The sequence below is a fragment of the Gorilla gorilla genome, chromosome 2 (genome assembly GCF_029281585.2).
Source record: "Gorilla gorilla gorilla isolate KB3781 chromosome 2, NHGRI_mGorGor1-v2.1_pri, whole genome shotgun sequence".
NCBI lineage: Eukaryota > Metazoa > Chordata > Mammalia > Primates > Hominidae > Gorilla > Gorilla gorilla.
The window spans coordinates 208,051,628-208,070,582 of record NC_086017.1 but is presented as its reverse complement, the minus strand read 5'-3'; the positions used below and the strand labels follow the sequence as shown (position 1 = coordinate 208,070,582).

The following is an 18,955-nucleotide window of genomic DNA, read 5'->3' as shown; positions in this document are numbered from 1 at the left end:
GTTTCTACTAAAAATACAAAAAATTAGCCAGGCGTGGTGGCGGGCGCCTGTAGTCCCGGCTACTGGGAAGGCCGAGGCAGGAGAATGGCGTGAACCCGGGAGGCGGAGCTTGCAGTGAGCTTAGATCACACCACTGCACTCCAGCCTGGGCGACAGATGGAGGCTTCGTCTCAAAAAAAAAAAAAAAACAAAATAAATAAATAAACCTCAGGCCAGGCTCTTAAGCACTAGGGATCACATTCCTTATGTATTTCCCATCATTTTCATGGCCACATTCTGCTTTCTTCTTAGGACTCATTCTGTAGGATCAGTTGTCAGTTCAAAAGGTTAATGCCAAGGCATAAAACCTTACTTCAACATGCATAAAATGTGAAATTATATTCTTGTTAATTAATCTCCTTTGTAGAATTTTGATTGTTGAAACTGAATAAACTATATATTATCTAAATGATGCCCATTAATAACATCTAAGCTCTAGGACTGAGACAGCCTTGACGTTTGTTGCCCAAGCCTAAGGACCTCAGGCCCTTTTAGAAGGGAAGGAAATTCTAAAACAACCTACTCTGGGCTGCAGACTTTAAGTGGCTGGGCCATACAGAAGGAAATGTAAGTGTGTGTTAAATTGTCCCAGGTTTGTGGATTCTCTGACCACAATATTTCTTGGAGATGCTTTTGAAAGAATTTTGGCAAAGGACCTAAGGGGCTTCGTTACAAATCAACAGAAAGGAAAAGGTACTCAGAAGGGTACTGAGGGAAGTATTACAAAAATTAGGTTGGCTCTTTTTTTTTTTTTTTAAAGACAGAGTCTCGCTCTTGTTGCCCAGGCTGGAGTGCAGTGGCGCGATCTCGGCTCAGTGCAACCTCCGCCTCCCGGGTTCAAGCGATTCCCCCGCCTCAGCCTCCTGAGTAACCTGGACTACAGGCGCGCACCACCAGGCCCGGCTAATTTTGTATTTTTAGTAGAGACGGGGTTGGCCACGTTGGCCAGGCTGGTCTTGAACTCCTGACCTCAGGTGATCCGCCCGCCTCGGCCTCCCGAAGTGCTGGGATTACAGGCGTGAGCCACCGCGCCCGGCCTTGTTTGGCTGTTGATTTTGTTTTGAGGTTTCCCTTTTTCTACCCAGAAACCAAGAAACCAGGGGTGTCTGAGGCCTCGCAGAAATCTCAGGGAAAGGCCAGGCTCCACCCAGGCTGCACTAGGCGGGGCTGCGACGCCAGGGCGGGACCGTCTCCGGCTGGGAGGGAGGGCGGGCGGCGCGCAGACCCCGGAAGTCCCGCCCCGGGAACGTTCGCCCTTGGGCAGTTTTCTGGGTGGGAAGTGCGATTTTGGCGGGCGGTTGTGACGTTGCTGGCGCTTGTCCGGTGGCTGCTGCGCTGCCGCAACGAATAGGGTTTCTGGCTGCGTAGGAGGGACAGGGGCGCGGAGCTCTGGGAAACTGCGCCAGGCGCCCGAAAGGTGAACACGGGAGTCGCGCGTCTCCCCCGCAGCAGCGGTAAAGCGGAAGTTATGCTGCAGCCGGAGCCCGGGCTTCCTCCCGGAGCCGCGTCCCGGGGCCCGGCTGCCCCGAGCTGAGCGGAGCATCCTTTCCGGGTGAGGGGAGGAGAGGACTTGGCGCGTTCCCCTCGCTGCACCGGGAGCCGCAGCCGCGGTGTTCATGCCGCGGAGCAGCCAGGCTCCTCCGGCGAAAACCTGCATTTATTTGCTTGCGGGACGGTTGCCTTAAAAATGGACAAAGACGCCGCCCTCCGGGGTATTCCTGTTTGCCTGACCCTGAGAGCGCCGTTTTGCTTCAAGACGTGTTGGATGCTCCTGTCCTCCGAATTCTGATACGCTTCTGGGCATAATATTGAAACACCAAACTCTGCTTTTGCTCTCTCTGTGGTTGGCCGCAAATAGGATTCTTTTTCGTGCAGGTGTCGTTGTTTAGTCGGCTTTATTAACATATTGAAATGGCTCTACCCAAAGACGCCATCCCCTCGCTGTCCGAGTGCCAGTGCGGGATCTGCATGGAAATCCTCGTCGAGCCCGTCACCCTCCCGTGTAACCACACGCTGTGTAAACCGTGCTTCCAGTCGACCGTCGAAAAGGCGAGTTTATGCTGTCCCTTCTGTCGCCGCCGGGTATCTTCGTGGACTCGGTACCATACCCGAAGAAATTCTCTTGTCAACGTGGAACTGTGGAAGATAATTCAAAAACACTATCCCAGGGAGTGCAAGCTTAGAGCGTCTGGCCAAGAATCAGAGGAAGTGGGTGAGTAAACCATGGCGTGTTTGTTGGCCAAAAGCCGCAAATCTTTGAAAAGGTGAATCATCACTTTTCCATTTAAAAAGTAAAAACAAACCAAAAAACCCGACTAGTATTTGTCTAAATAGTTCCCAGAGGTTAGGGGGTTTATGGGTCTCTAAATGTCGATGGATTATAAAGTCAAGGGTAAGATTTTGTCCATTGTCAGAATGCCCGCGCTGTGTTCGATTGGTGTTTGTTGTGTTAAAAATTAAAGAATTGCCCCTCTAGAGCCTTCTTTTTTTTTTTTTTTTCTGAGACAGGGTCTCGCTCCGTCCTCCAGGCTGGAGTGCAGTGGCGCGATCTCGGCTCCCTGCAACCTCCGCCTCCCGGTTTCAAGCGATTCTCCTGCCTCAGCCTCCCGAGTAGCTGGAATTACAGGCGTGCACCATCACGCCCGGGGAATTTTTCTATTTTTTAGTAGAGACGGGATTTCACCATGTTGGCCAGGCTGATCTCAAACTCCTGACCTCAAGGGATCCGCCCGCCTCGGCCTGCCAAAATGCTGGGATTACAGGCTTGAGCCACCGCGCCCGGCCTCTGATTTACTTCTCTGTACGTCTCCATTCATTCAATTGTTTATTCTCCTAATCATGCGACGAGGCTAAAATCGCTTTTTTGTCACTAAACCCTGCACCCGGTAGACTCAGGAGCCCCAAACTGAACCCTTGACTCTTTCCTCCACTAATGTGAGCAATAAGCCGTGCGGTGGTTCCTGTCTGGGCTTAGGATATGGTGTCTCCGTTCTCTCGTGGACAGGTTTTTTGTTTTTTTTTTTCTAATTTTTTTTTGGTCACAGTTATGTGTGTACCTGCCTTTTAAACATACGTTTATTTTATTGTAAAAAAATGCCATTTTAAACATTTTTAAACAATAGTTAAAAAAAAAAAGCTTTATTGAAATGCTCGCAGACCATACAGTTCACCTACTAAAAGTGTGCGGTTGGCCGGGAGCGATGGCTCACAGCTGTAATCCCAGCGCTTTGGGAGGCGGAGGTGGGAGGATCTCTTGAACCCAGGAGTTGAGGCCGGTCTGGGTAACATAAATTCAATAAAATGTTTAAAAGTGTGCAATTTAATGGTTTTTGGTATATTGCGTTATTTTTAAAATATTGTCCAAAATGTATATAACAAACTGACATTTTAACCATTTTTAAGTACCGTTCAATAGCATTAATTACATTCACAATGTAACCATCACCACCGTTTCCAAAACTTTTCATCACCCCAGATAAACTCTAACCGTGAGGCACTGACTCCCCATTTCACCTTTCCCCCTAGCCTCGGCACCTTCTATTCCACTTTCTGTCCCTATGAATCTGGCCATTCTAGGTATTTCATAGGAGTGACTTATGCAATATAGGATCTTATGTGTCTAGCTTATTTCACTTAGCGTGTTTCTGAGGTTCATGTACAGTGTGGCATGGATCAGCACTTCATTTTTCGGGCTGAATAATAATTTGTTTTACGGATATACTTGTTACATTTTGTTTATCCATTGGATGGACATTGGTTTTTTTCACCTTTTCGTTATTTGAATACTGGCGATACGAACATTTATGTACCAGTATGTGTTTGAATACCTGTTTTCAGTTCTTTTGTCTATATATCTACGAGTGGAATTGCTGGATCCTATGGTAATTCTGTGTTTAGCTTTTTGAGGAACTGCCACATTTGTTTTCTACAGTGGCTGTACCATTTTACATTTCCATTAGCAGAGTACGAAGTTTCCAGTTTCTTCACTTCCTCACCAACACTTGTTGTTTTCCGTGCCATGCTAGTACGTGTGAACTGGTATCTTAACTCTGTGTTTCAAAAAATTGCGGGGCCGGGCGCTGTGGCTCACGCCTGTAATCCCAGCACTTTGGGAGGCCGAGGCGGGTGGATCACGAGGTCAGGAGATCGAGACCATCCTGGCTAACACGGTGAAACCCCGTCTCTACTAAAAATACAAAAAATTAGCAGGGTGTGGTGGCGGCGCCTGTAGTCCCAGCTACTCGGGAGGCTGAGGCAGGAGAATGGCGTGAACCCGGGAGGCGGAGCTTGCAGTGAGCCGAGATCGCGCCACTGCACCCCAGCCTGGGCGACAGAGCGAGACTCCGTCTCAAAAAAAAAAAAAAAATTGTGGTAAAATATAACAAGACTACCATTTTAACCACTTAAAAATGTTTTTGACTAGAAAGAAGGGAGGAGAATTTTAACCGTTTGTAATTGTATGGTTCAGTGGCATCGCCTCCATTCACACTGCTGTGCATCCGTCACCACCGTCCATCTCCAGAACTTTTTAATCCTCCCAAACTGAATTTCCATACCCTTGAAGCTCACCATTCCTCCCTCCCACTATCCCCTGGTAACCACCGTTCTCCTTTCCATTTCTGTGAACCCGACTGCTTCTAGGTACCTCCTATAAGTGGAATTTTCATAGGTTTTGTCCTTTTGTGTCTGGCCTGTTTTACCTAGCGTAATGTTTTCCAGGTTCATCCATACTGCATGTGACAGGATTCCCTTCTTTTCGAGGCTGAATAATGTTCCAGTGTATGTATATGCTACATTAAAAGAAATCTGTTCCTCTGTCAGTGGACACTTGGGTTGCTTCCACCTCCTGGCTACTAGAAATAATGCTGGTGTGAACTTGAGTATACAAATGTCTGTTCAGGGGCCTGTTTTCTATTCTTTTGGGTGTATACCTGGAAGTGGAATTTCTAGATCGTATGGTAATTCTATGTGTAATTGGTTTTGGAAACCGCCATACTGTTTTCCACAGTGACTGTACCGTTTTACATTCCCACCAACAGTGCGTGGGTGTCCAGTTTCTCTGCACCCTCGCCAATACTTGCTATTTTCTGGGTTTTGATAGTAGCCATCCTGGTGAGTATGAGGTGGTATCCCATTGTGGTTTTTATTTGCATGTCCCCAATGACTAAGGATGGCGAGCATCTTTGCATGCATTTATTGGCCATTTGCATATCATCTTTGGAAAAATATGAAATATCTATTCAAATCCTGTGCTCATTCTTTTTGTTTCTGTTTTTCTCCCAAAACCTAGAAAAAGCCACAACTTTGCCTGTCATTTAATCAGGTTGTTTTTTTGAGTTGTGGGCATTCTCCTGCCTCAGCCTCCTGAGTAGCTGGGATTACAGGCATGTGACACCACACCCAACTAATTTTTGTATTGTTAGTAGAGATGGGGTTTTACTGTGTTGGTCAGGATGGTCTCAATCTCTTGACCTCGTGATCCACCTGTCTTGGCCTCCAAAAGTGCTGGGATTACAAGCGTGAGCCACCGCGTCCGGGCTGTTTTAGTTTTTATCCACCATAGATGAGTTTTTTCTGTTCTGGAACTTCATATAAATGGAATTCTTTTTATTTCCTAGGGCTACTGTAACAAAGTACCACAAACTTAGCAGAAATTTATTCTCCCTCCGTTCTGAAGAGTAGAACTCCAAACCCAAGATGCTAGCAGGGAGCAGGGACATGTACATTGAAGGCTCTGGGAGAGAATCTGTTCCGTGCCCTTCTCCTTAGCTTCTGGTGTGGCTGGAATCCATGGTGTTCCTGGTTTGCAGCTGAGTCACTCCAGTCTCTGCCTCCATTGGCACATGGAGTTTCCCGGTGTGTCTGTCTTTATATGGCCGTCTCCTCTGTGTCTCTCTTTTTTTTTTACCAGGACACTAGTTATATTGGATTAAAGGCTCTGTACTCTTTGTATGAACTCCATTATATCTGTAACAACCTGTTTCCAGTAAGAGCACATTCTTAGTTACTGGGAGTTAGGACTTCAGCATATCTTTTGGGGGGTTATTCAGCATAAGGTTCAAGATTTATTCTTTTTTTTTTTTTTTTTTTTGAGACAGTCTTGTTCTGTCACCCAGTCTGGAATGCAGTGACAGGATCTCGGCTCACTGCAACCTCCGTCTCCTGGGTTCAAGTGATTCTCCTGCCTCAGCCTCCTAAGTAGCTGGGATTACAGGCACGCACCACCATGCCTGGCTAATTTTTGTATTTTTAGTAGAGATGGGGTTTCACCATGTTGCCCAGCCTGGTGTCGAACTCCTGACCTCAGGCGATCCACCCGCCTCGGCCTCCCAAAGTGCTGGGATTACAGGCATGAGCCACCGCGCCGGGCCTCAAGATTTATTCTTGTGTAGATATTCGTTTTTTAAGTATTATTCCACCATAGACTATGCTGTATATGATTGGCCATTCTCCACTGATATTGTGCCTCAGTTGCTTGCAGTTTTGGATATTATGAATAAAGTTGCTGAGAAGATTCTAGTACAAGTTTTTGTGTCTGTGTGTGTGTATGTGTGGCCTTATGTTTTCAGTTTTTTTTTGGGTAAATACTTAGGAGCTGGAATTACGCAGCGTAGAATAGGTACATATTTTTATAAGAAACTACCGGCCAGGCATGGTGGCTCACGCACTTTGGGAGGCCGAGGCGGGTGGATCACAAGGTCAGGAGTTCAAGACCAGCCTGGCCAAGATGCTGAAACCCCATCTCTACTAAAAATACAAAAATTAGCCGGGTGTGGTGGCGGGCACCTGTAATACCAGCCACTCGGGAGGCTGAGGCAGAGAATTGCTTGAACCCAGGAGGCAGAGGTTGCAGTGAGCCTAGATCGCGCCACTGCACTCTAGCCTCGGTGACAGAGTGAGACTCCATCTCAAAAAAAGAAAGAAGAAACTACCAGATCTTTTTCGAAGTGGTTGTGTCATTTTGTAATCTCACCAACAGCATACAGGTTCTGGTTGCCGTACATCTTACCAACTTTTGATGTTATCTGTCTTTTTAGATTTAACCATTCCGGTTGATTTGTATTGATAGTAGTATCTTGTTTTAATTTCAATTTCCAGGTAACTAATGATAGTGTTCTTTTTCATGTGCTTATTGACAGTTTTGCTCTCTTCCATTGTAAAGTGTCTGTTTAATTCTTTTTCCCCTAAATTGTTTATATTATTCGGTTGTAGACATTATTTATGTATTTTGAATACTGGTACTTTGCCAGATATTCTTAATTGTTTTGATGAACTGAAATTCTTAATTTTCATGAAGTCTCATAAATTTTTCCTTTTATAGTTTATTGCTTTTTATGGTCTAAGAAACCTTTAGCTACCTTCAGGCTAAGATATTGCTATTTTTTTTTTCTAAAAGATTTATAGTTTTACCTTTTTTTTTGGAGACTGAATTTCACTGTGTCGCCCAGGCTGGAGTGCAGTGGCGTGATCTCGGCTCACTGCAACCTCCACCTCCCAGGTTCAAGCGATTCTCCTCCCTCAGCCTCCTGAGTAGCTGGGACTACAGGCACACACCACCATGCCTGGCTAATTTTTGTATTTTTTGTAGAGATGGGGCTTCACCATGTTGGCCAGGCTGGTCTTGAAGTCCTGACCTCGTGATCCGCCTGCCTTGGCCTCCCAAAGTGCAAGGATTACAGGTGTGAGCCACTGTGTCTGGCCAGTGTTAACTTTTATGTTTAGGTCTTTGATCCATTTCAAATTAATTTTGATTATTGTATAAGATAGGGGGTTGAGGTTAACTTTTTCCCATATGGGTATCAGTTATTCCTGTACCTTTTGTTGAAAAGACTTTTTTTAAAAAAAAAAATATGGGTCTATTCTATTTCGTTGATCCGTTGATTCTAATATTAGTGTTACACTGTCTTGATTACTGTGACTTTAGAGTAAATCTTTTTTTTTCTTTTTGAGACAGAGTCTTGCTCTGTTGCCTAGGCTGGAGTGCAGTGGCGTGATCTCAGCTCACTACATCCTCTGCCTCCCAGGTTCAAGCGGTTCTCCTTCCTCAGCCTCCTGAGTAGCTGTGATTACAGGCATGTACCACCATGCCTGGCTAATTTTTGTATTTTTAATAGAGACGGGAGTTTCACCACATTGGCCAGGCTGGTCTCGAACTCTTGACCTCGGATGATACTCCCGCCTCGACCTTCCAAAGTGCTGGGATTACAGGCGTGAGCCATCGTGCCCGTCGGGAGTTTCACCACATTGGCCAGGCTGGTCTCGAACTCTTGACCTCAGATGATACTCCCGCCTCGACCTTCCAAAGTGCTGGGATTACAGGCGTGAGCCATCGTGCCCGTCCTCCGTGTATTTATTCTCTGTATGTAGAGACGGGGTTTTGCTGTGCTGCCCAGGCTGGTCTTGAACAGCTGACCTCAAGCAGTCCTCCCGTCTCAGCCTCCTGAAGTGCTGGAATTACAGGCCTGAACCGCCACACCCAGCCTATTTAAATTTTTAAATCAACTTACCAGTTTCTACTAACAGCCTGTTAGGAGTTTGATTGGGGTTGCATTGAACTTAATGGAACAATTTGGGGAGAATTGACATCCAAACAGCAACAGAGTCCTTGTATCCATGAAAATAGTATATTTCTCTGTTTGTGTAGGTCACCTTCAATTTTTTTCAGTAATGAAGTTAAAATAAGGTCATTAGAATGGGCCCTAATCCATGATGACTGGTTTCCTTATAAAAAGGAGAAATTTGGACACAGAGACAGACACGCACAGAAGGAAGATGATGTAAAGACACAGAGTACCACGTGAGGCTGGAGGACTGGAGTGATGTATTTACAAGCCAAGGAACGTCTAAGGTTATCAGCACACCGTCAGAAGCAAGGAAGAGGCAAGGAAGGATCCCCTACAAGTTTGAAAAGTGTCATGGCCCTGATGACACCCTTATTTTGGACTTTTAGCCAGAACTGTGAGAAAATAAATTTCTGTGTTTTCAAGTCACATAATTTGTGGTACTTTTCTATGGCGGCCCTAAGAAACTAATATTTATCCCTAATTATATTATGGCTTTTGAGACTGTTTTAAGTAAATTTTTAAAAATTTTCAGTATTGTTCATTGATAATTTATAAAAATATAATTGGTGTTTCTATGTTAACTTTGTTAACACATAATACATAAAGTGAATCTACTCATTTACTTTATGTATTTTTAATTTATGGAAGGAAGGTTGTAAGAAAGCACATATGAGATAGCTTTAAAAAATGAAGTATTTGAAAGTGAATTAGTGTGATGGAGACAGGTGTGTTTTACATTTGGATTTCTCAAAAAAGAATCCTATAGTAGGGAAGAATCAGCCTTAGAATGTCTAAATTTCCTTTCTGTTTGTGACTGTCACTGTAAAAATTGATGCAGGCAAGAATCACAAATGGATGCCAAAACCCCTGCTTGAAAATTTGCCGGAGAACGGAAGACTCATATAGTCTGAAAATATCACCTTACAGATTGCTTATTAATTACAAAGGGTGAAGGATACAGTCGAGAAGCCTGTTACCACAGTAATGAAGTGATCGCAGTTAACGTTATCCGTGGAACAAGCAAACATTGCGGTCCTCCTGATAGGACGAGTATAAGGCATAACCTGAATCTAACTGTGAGAAAACAAAAACCCGAATTGAAATTCTACAAAACATAGTTGTTAGTACCTCAAAAATGTCAGTGTCGTGAAGGCAAAGCCTTAGGAATCATTCTAGTTGAAAGGGAGATTAAAAGAATGACAGCTAAATGCAGTGCATGACCCTGGATTAGAACATGGATTAGGACAAAGGTTGTTATTAAAGGCATGGGGATAGATGGTGAAATTGTTATCATTGATATGATGGGTAATGTATCAATGTTAACTTTCTTGAACTTGATCATTGTATATCAAATCGAGATAAGGACAGCATCTCTTATGAGGTGGACACGTAAGGATTTGGTGAAGGGTTATGATCATGGAACTTTCAAATGGTTCAGAAAATACGCACACACACGCACACACACAAACACACACGAAAGGCAATGTGGCAGTTTAAAAACTTCATGAATCTAAATGCAGGTTAAATGGGGGTTTATCATACTATTTTTGCAATTTCTGTAGATTTGAAAATTTTCAAAATATTGAGGCAGAAAGTGCAAATTTAGTTTATGTTATTTTATTTTCGAGACAGGGTCTCACTCAGTCACCCAGGCTGGAATGCCAGGGAGCAATCTTGGCTCACTGTACCCTCCTCCACCTCCCGGGCTCAAGCAATCCTCCCACCTCAACCTCCTGAGTAGCTGGGACCACAGGCACACACCACTACGCCAGGCTAATTTTTTTATTTTTTGTAGAGATAGGGTCTCACTATGTTACCGAGGCTGGTCTTGAACTCCTGAGCTCAAGTGATACTCCTGCCTCATCCTCGCAAAGTGCTGGGATCACAGGTGTGAGTCAGCACTTTGCCCCTGATTGCCATTTATAGCCACACTACTTGGTGATGATCCAGCCACACTGATGTACATACTGCTTCACAAATCATATGCTTATTTTCCAGAGCAATTTTGGGCTTTTTATTTTTTAACTATCTCTTTATTTTGCACCCTGTGCCCAGCCCAGGAATGCACATTTAATTGGGAGAAGGAAACTGCCATTTACATGGAGCTGCAGTCTAGTTCAGTGATGGGAGGGCAGTTTTATGAACGCTCAACTGTTCAAGTTAAGGCTTATTATTTATTTTTATTTTTCATCCAGTATTATACATTCAGGTCTTTAACTAACTTGAATTTTTCCTTCAAAATAAAATAAAAAGCATGGGGACATATTTCCTTAAATGAGTCCTGGCCGCCTAGGAAGACCACTTGCTGCGAAGAAGCAAAATATGGAGTATAGTAGGAATGTTTAACCGACGTGGGTTCCAACAGAAATTCTAGAGTTAACCAGAACTGAAGAGTGTCGAGAGTTGTTTCCAACAGATGGCAAAAATTGTATAGTCACTTTAAGACTATAAAACTGAGATATTCAAATTTCTTATAAAATTAGAGTTGTTTAAGAAATAGCAAACAGGCCAGGTGCGGGGGCTCACACCTGTAATCTCAGTACTTTGAGAGTTCAAGGCAGGCAAATTGCTTGAGCCTGAGAGTTTGAGACCAGCCTGGCCAATATGGCAAAACCGTCTACAAAAAATACAAAAATTAGCCAGGTGTGGTGGTGGGCGCCTGTAGTCTCAGCTACATGGGAGGCTCAGGCAGTAGCATCGCTTGAGCCTGGGAGGTGGACACTGCAATGAGCTGAGATTGCACCACTGCACTGCAGCCTGGGTGACAAAGTGAGACTCTGTCTCAAAAAAAAAATAAATAAATAAATAAAGAAAGAAAGAAATAGCAAATGGAAGGCTGGGCACGGTGGCTCACACCTGTAATCCTGGCACTTTGGAAGGCAGGTGGATCACCTGAGGTCAGGAGTTCAAGACCAGCCTGGCCAACATGGTAAAATCCCCATCTCTATTAAAATTACAAAAAATTAGCTGGGTGTGGTGGGACATGCCTGTAATCCCAGCTACTCAGGAGGCTGAGGCAGGAGAATTGCTTGAACCCGGGAGGTGGAGGCTGCAGTTACCTGAGATTGCGCCATTGTACTCCAGCCTGGGCAACAAGAGCGAAACTCCATCAAAAAAGAAAAAGAAATAGCAAATGGACTGGGTGCAGTGGCTCACACCTGTTATCCCAGCACTTCAGGAGGCTAGGGCAGGAGAATCGCTTCAGCCAAGGGGTTGGAGGCTGCAGTGAGCTATGATCACGCCACTGAACTCCAGCCTGGGCAAGAGTGAGATCTTGTTTCCAAAAACAAAAGAAAAAGGCAAATGAAGACAATTTTAACTTGTGTCTGCAGTTGAATAACTCACTGATCTTAATTTAGATTGAGATTATGTAGAAATAAGTAAACTTTAAAAATCTGTCATTGCATGGTTTAACAAAAGTTCGGTTCTCTGCTTGCTGTAGTTGGGCATCTTCTGTAAATTGCACGTGCCTTTCCTTTGCCTGTTGTGGTTTTTAATTGATCTGTGGAAGTTCTAGTTATATTCTGGACACTAATTCTCTGGTGATTTATGTATTTGCAAATAACTTCTCGTTTGTTTTTAACTTTGTGATGTCTTTCATCACATGGAAGTTTTAATTGTTTTGGAATTTATCTCATATGTTCTTCTTAGTCGTTTATAGTTTTGTTTTTTCCATTTTTTAATCCACCTTGAATTTGAGTATTGTATGAGGTAGGCATCTTAACTCCCCCTGCCCTTGATTGCCACTTAATAGCCACACTACTTGGTAGTAATACAGCCACATTGATATACGTACTGTTTCACTAATCATATGCTTATTTTCCAGAGCAATTTGGGGCTATTTATTTATTTTTTATTTTTATTTTATTTATTTATTTATTTTTTTGAGATGGAGTCTCTCTCTGTCACCCAGGCTGGAGTGCAATGGCGCGATCTTGGCTCACTGCAACCTCTGCCTCTCGGGTTCAAGCGATTCTCCTGTCTCAGCCTCCTGAGTAGCTGGGATTACAGGCGTGCACCACCACGCCTGGCTAATTTTTGTATTTTTAGTAGACATAGGGTTATTTGCCTTGTTGGCCAGGCTGGTTTTGAACTCCTGACCTCAAGTGATCTGCCTGCCTCCACCTCCCAGAGTGCCGGGATTACAGGCATGAGCCACGGCACCTTGCCTGGGCTTTTTATTTTTTAACTATCTCTTTATCAGTAGCTGTGTCAGTACCACACATGCTTAGTTTAATTCTGCTTAATGATATGTTTTGCTTTCTAGTATAATACATCTGTCTTATTATTGTTTTCCTAAATTAGCTACTTAAAAAAATTTTTTTTGAACAAAGATGGGGTCTTGCTATGTTGCCCAGGCTGGTCTTGATAGCCTGAGCTCAAGTGGTCCTCCTGCCTCAGCCTTCCAAAGTGCTGGGATTACAGGCATGAGCCACTGTGCCCAGCCTCTTAGCTACTATTTTATTGTATCTAATGTGTAAAGTGATTTACTTTTTTTCCGGTTTTATTGTAAAAGATACATAACATAAAATCTGCCATGTTAACCATTTTTAAATGGACAGTTGCGTGACATGAAGTACATTCATGTTTTTGTGCAGCAGTCACCACCATTCATCTCTGAACTTTCTCATCTTCCAGGCTTGAAACTGCCCATTAAGCAGTAATTCCCCATTCACCCCTCCCCTGGCTGCTGGCGACGTCCATTCTTTCTGCCTCCACGTGTTTAATTGCTCTAGGTGTCTCGTATGAGTGGAACCCCACACAGTATCTGTCCTTTGGTGACTGGCTGTTTCATGCAGCATAGTGTCTTCAAGGTCCATCGTGTTCTAGCATGTGTCCATTCCATTTCCTTTTTTGACCGCATACTCCATTATGTGTGTGTATATATCTTAATGGATGACTATTATAAAGAAAAAAAACCAAGTGTTGGCTGTCCTCTGAAGCGGTATCTCTGTACTCAGGATTTGCTCTTCCCTAATGACTAGTAATGTTGAACATGTGTTTTTGTTTGTGAGATGGAGCCTCGCTCTGTCGCCCAGGCTGGAGTGCAGTGGCGTGATCTCGGCTCACTGCAAGCTCCGCCTCCCGGGTTCAAGCAATTCTTCTGTCTCAGCCTCTCGAGTAGTTGGAATTACAGGTGCCTGCCACCACTCCCAGCTTTTTGTATTTTTTGGTAGAGACGGGTTTCACCGTGTTGGTCAGGCTGGTCTCGAACTCCTGACCTCAAGTGATCCACCTGCCTCGGCCTCCCAAAGTGCTGTGATTACAGGCATGAGCCACTGTGCCCGGCCTACTGTCAGTTGTTTTATTTGGGTTTTTTGTTTGTTTCTTTGTTTGTTTGTTTTGAGACGGAATCTCCCTCTGTCATCCAGGCTGGAGTGTAGTGGTGCAGTGTCGGCTCACTGCAGCCTCCGCCTCCCGGGTTCAAGCGATTCTACTGCCTCAGCCTCCCGAGTAGCTGAGACTACAGGTGCGTGCCACCACGCCTGGCTAATTTTTGTATTCTTAGTATAGACGGGGTTTCACCATATTGGCCAGGCTGGTCTCGAACTCCTGACCTCATGATCTGCCTGCCTCAGCCTCCCAAAGTGCTGGGATTACAGGCGTGAGCCACCGCTCCCAACTTACCTTAATTTTTTAAATGAAAATAGTTTGACTTTGCAGTTTCCCTGAAAAAAAGTCTCAGATACCTCCAGGGTTTCGTAGATTCTACTTTAAGACTTGCTGATCTAGATCTCAGTTTAAGCCAGCTGAATATCCTACTTTTTAAGGAGCCTTATATATGTCTCTCCTGTATATACCATTGTATTGTCTTGAATAGATCCTCTTTAGTGACTAAAATAAATGAGAATTCAGCATACTGCATCCCTAATTGTTTTGGAGTTACATCACTGTTTTTTAGTCTCTCTGTTGCAGATTTTTCAAACTGCTGGCCTGCAGGCCATAGGAATCCTGTGTGCATGTTTTTCGTGACCCATCCAATGCCAGTATTTAAGTTGGAAGATTTCATATTAACATCTTGATTGCTGGATTTTCTTTTTTTTTCCTTTTTACTTGGATAAATTTATGGGGTGCAAGGGTAATTTTGTTACATGTATAGATTGCACAGTGGCGAAGTCAGGGCTCTTTAGGGTATCTACTACCCAAATAATGTACATTGTACCCATGAAGTCATCTCTCACCATCCACCCCTGCCGCCTCTGGGTTTTCTTGAGAAAGCAAAAAATATGGCACGGACAGGCCTGAGTTTCCTGGTAGTCGTAGTCAGCTAGAGTTGAGTAGCAGCTGCCCCATGAAACAGACAGATGCGTTCTCTTTTTTGGGTGTTCCCTTTTTACACTTTATAAAACAGTGTCTTGTTTTATAGAATAAAATTCTCATCAGATTTGTTGAGGATACATACACACATTTATGTTATTTTCTGACCCAGAATTATCTTTCAACTCCAGGGTGATGATTTTTTCTCTTTGTATAGCTTACTGTTTCTCTAGTCCTGCAGATGTATTTCAAATATCTGACGATCCTTGGATTAGCTTTTAGGTTTGAGAATGAGGCCCAGGACAAAAGCTCTGTGTATGTGGAAGGGTATTGGTGATGGGCAGACGTTGAGTTCAAGCCGATGGAAACCTGGCCTTTGTGCTTTGCCATCCCTAACTGCCCGATCGCAGAGGACTTTGTTCTGGGTCACCACCTATTATGTTAGCTGCTCTGGCTCTCTCTAGATCTGTTTCTGTAAAGAAATATGCGTGTGTGCACTTGCACCCATATCCAGGGAGAAATGCCGGTAAGTCGAGGATTCTGATTTAACAGCTTATAAATCTCAAGTTCTGTTTTCGGTCCCACGGTTACTCACTCTGGACTCTATGAGCCTCTCTCTAGGCAAATAGGAGGCAGATTCCCTTCTAATTCTACCTCAGCTGTAGTCTTCCCTTCCAAGGATTTCTTTTCCTTCATTTCTGCTGTATCAGTTGTCTCTATTTCATTGCCTTCCCATTTCCTAGAAATTTGTTAAAAATTTTTTAACTGGAGCCAGGCACAGTGGCTCACGCCTGTAGTCCCAGCACTTTGGGAGGCTGAGGTGAGCAGATTGCCCGACATTAGGAGTTCGAAACCAGCCTGGCCAACATGGCAAAAACCGGTCTGTATTAAAAAATACAAAAATTAGCTGGGCATGGTGGGGCATGCGTGTGATCCCAGCTACTCAGGACACTGAGGCACAATAATTGTTTGAACCCGGGAGGCGGAGGTTGCAGTGAGCTGAGATTGCACCACTGCACTCCAGCCTGGGTGACAGAGCAAGACTCTGTCTCAAAAAAAAAAAAAAATTTTTTTTTAATCGGTTCACCTCCTCTGCTAATTTTTGCTGTTGTACGATTACAGTTTTTAAACATTCCTTTACTGTTATTTTAATGGAGTTTAGAGGAAGGGTTAAGTATATGCATTCATATGCCATTTCAAACCCAAAACCCTAAACCTCTGGCCTCACAAAATGGAATTCCAGGCCAGGCGTGGTGGCTCACGCCTGTAATCGCAGCACTTTGGGAGGCCGAGGCGGGTGGATCACTTGAGGTCAGGAGCTCGAGACCAGCCTGGCCAACGTGGTGAAACCCTGACTCTACCAAAAATATAAAAAATTAGCTGGGTGTGGTGGCGCATGCCTGTAATCCCAGCTGCTCAGGAGAAGGCTGAGGCAGGAGAATCGCTTGAACCTGGGAGGTGGAGGTTGCAGTGAGCCGAGACTGTGCCACTGCACTCCAGCCTGGGCAGCAGAGCAAGGCTCTGTCTCAAAAAAAATAAATAAAATAAATCTAAAATAAATAAAATAAATTTTAAAAATGGAATTCCAAAAGGAGATATTGCTGTAGTTATTAATAGTTGTATATTTTAATTTTTCGTTTTAATGGAAGACCAAAGTTACCATAAAATTGTGTTGCCTATAATGTTATTTTCTTTTTTGATATGAAATAGCTGATGACTATCAGCCAGTTCGTCTGCTCAGTAAACCTGGGGAACTGAGAAGAGAATATGAAGAGGAAATAAGCAAGGTAGGTGCTAAATAGTTTTTTTTTTGGAATATTTCTCTGCTGTGTTTTTAGTTTCAGATTTTAATTTAGTTTTTTGTGCTTATATAACTAGTATATCTTGAAATATGGATAATTTTTTTTTTTTGAGATGGAGTCTCACTCTGTCACCCAGGCTGGAGTGCAGTGGCGCAATCTCGGCTCACTGCAAGCTCCACCTCCCAGTTTCATGCCATTCTCCTGCCTCAGCTTCCCGAGTAGCTGGGACTACAGGTGCCCGCCACTACGCCTGGCTAATTTTTTTGTATTTTTAGTAGAGATGGGGTTTCACAGTGTTCACCAGGATGGTCTCGATCTCCTGACCTTGTGATCCGCCCGCCTTGGCCTCCCAAAGTGCTGGGATTATAGGTGTGAGCCACTGCGCCTGGCCAAAATATGGATAATTTTAATGTACTTTATAAGGGCTTTGTTTTTTGCTGTAATTTACTTCTACATAATTAATGCTCTTATGTGATAGTGTTCCCTAAGCATTTACATATGAAGAAAATTTTTTAATTCTTCTTTTTCCTAATTTAATCCATACCAGGATATATTTTTATTTCCCCAAAGTTTTGAGCTTAAAGTAAAAGGGTGGTAGAGTATGGGTTTAGATGAGGAAAGGTTAAAGCGCTAGCTGTGAAGTTCCTAAATAGGAAAAGTACCTAAAAAGCAGCGTTTATAGTGAAGCATTATGTTTTAATTACATATGAAGTTATACATAAATAGAAATTTTTCTCTTTTTTTGTTAGTCTTCAAAATTTTGTGTATAATTTTCACTTGTAATACATCTCAGGCTAGGCGTGGAGGCTCACACCTATAGTTTCAGTGCTTTGAGAGGCTGAGATGGGACAGCTATCTTGCAGGAATCTACTTCTCCAGATTTGTACTTCATTTGAGATCATTTAAATTTCTGCCAATTTGTTCTTTTTCTACTTTTCTATTCTTGTTATGAAATATTGCAAGTATACCGAAACGTTCAGAGAAGGATTGCTCTTTATTAATCACTTTTAAGGTGGCAGCAGAGCGACGGGCCAGCGAGGAAGAAGAAAACAAAGCCAGTGAAGAATACATACAGAGGTTGTTGGCAGAGGAGGAAGAAGAGGAAAAAAGACAGGCAGAAAAAAGGCGAAGAGCGATGGAAGAACAACTGAAAAGTGATGAGGAACTGGCAAGAAAGCTAAGCGTTGATATTGTAAGTTTTAGGAGAGAACGCTGAGGTATGGTCATCCCTTGGTACGCGCTGCTGCAGAAACCGCTCATGGGAAGAGTCAGCTCCTTGTATTTCCAGGTTCTGCATCCCACAAATATTGTCTTTTCCACCCCAGGCTGGTTGGATTTGAGTGTTTGGAACCTGCTGATACAGAAAGCTAACTATTAACATTCCTATTGCTTTGACTGTGGTTTTCAAAGAACAGAAGAGACGGCGTTGCCATAATTAGAAGCTATTGATGGCATTTTTGCTTTACTTAAAATTGTTTTGCATATTGTTACATATTCGCTCTAATCCAGGTTTTTGGGGTTTTTTGTTTTTTGAGACAGGTCTTACTCTGTCATGCAGGTTGGAGTGCAGTGGCACAATCACGACTCACTGCAGCCTCGACCGCCGGGCTCCGGTGATCCTTCCAACCTCCCGAGTAGCTGGGACTACAGGCTGGCACTACCATGCCTGGCTAATTTTTTGTGGAGACAGGGCTTTGCCATGTTTCCTGAACTGGTGTCGAGCTCCTGGGCTCAAGCCATCCACCTGCCTCGGCGTCTCAAAGTGCTGGGTTTGTGGCGTGAGCCACCGCAGGTTGTTTTTATATGTAGGAAAGCTATTCAGTGAAGAATGAAAGCTTCCTTTTTCCTTCTTCCACCTCTCCACTCCCGTTCCTTTTCCATTTATATCAGTCTCTTTCCCCAAAGGTAACCACTATTAACAGTTTCTTACAACTTTTTTCTTGCCAGGGTGCAATGGCTCAGGCCTGTAATCCCAGTATATTGGGAAGCTGAGGCGAGAGGATCGCTTGAGCCCAGGAGTTTGAGACCAGCCTGGGCAACAAAGTGAGACTCTGTTTCTTCAGAAAAATTAATAATGAGCCGAGTGTGGTGGTGCATGCCTGTAGCTCCGCCTGCGGGAGGGGCTGAGGCAGGAGGATCCCTTGAGCCCAGGAGTTTGAGGTTACAGTGAGCTGATCTCACCACTGCACTTCAACGTGGAAGACCATCTCAAAAAAAAAGCTTTTTTTCTTTATTCACCTAAAAAGGATTATATAAAGCAATCACACTGTTTTGCTGCTTGCATTTTTTCCA

The 18,955-nt window shown here is 43.8% G+C and overlaps 1 protein-coding gene across 1 annotated transcript in view; it reads left to right on the top strand.

Moving 5' to 3' along the window:
• The first annotated feature begins 1,258 nt into the window (after nt 1-1,258).
• Nucleotides 1,259-18,955, top strand: part of RNF168 (ring finger protein 168) — a 34,461-nt gene continuing 16,764 nt past the window's right edge. The window contains exons 1-3 of the mRNA XM_031009680.3: nt 1,259-2,251; nt 16,572-16,648; nt 17,676-17,855. Coding sequence (XP_030865540.2) covers nt 1,951-2,251; nt 16,572-16,648; nt 17,676-17,855 — 558 coding nt within the window. The 5' untranslated portion in view covers nt 1,259-1,950. The remainder of the gene's footprint in view (nt 2,252-16,571; nt 16,649-17,675; nt 17,856-18,955) is intronic.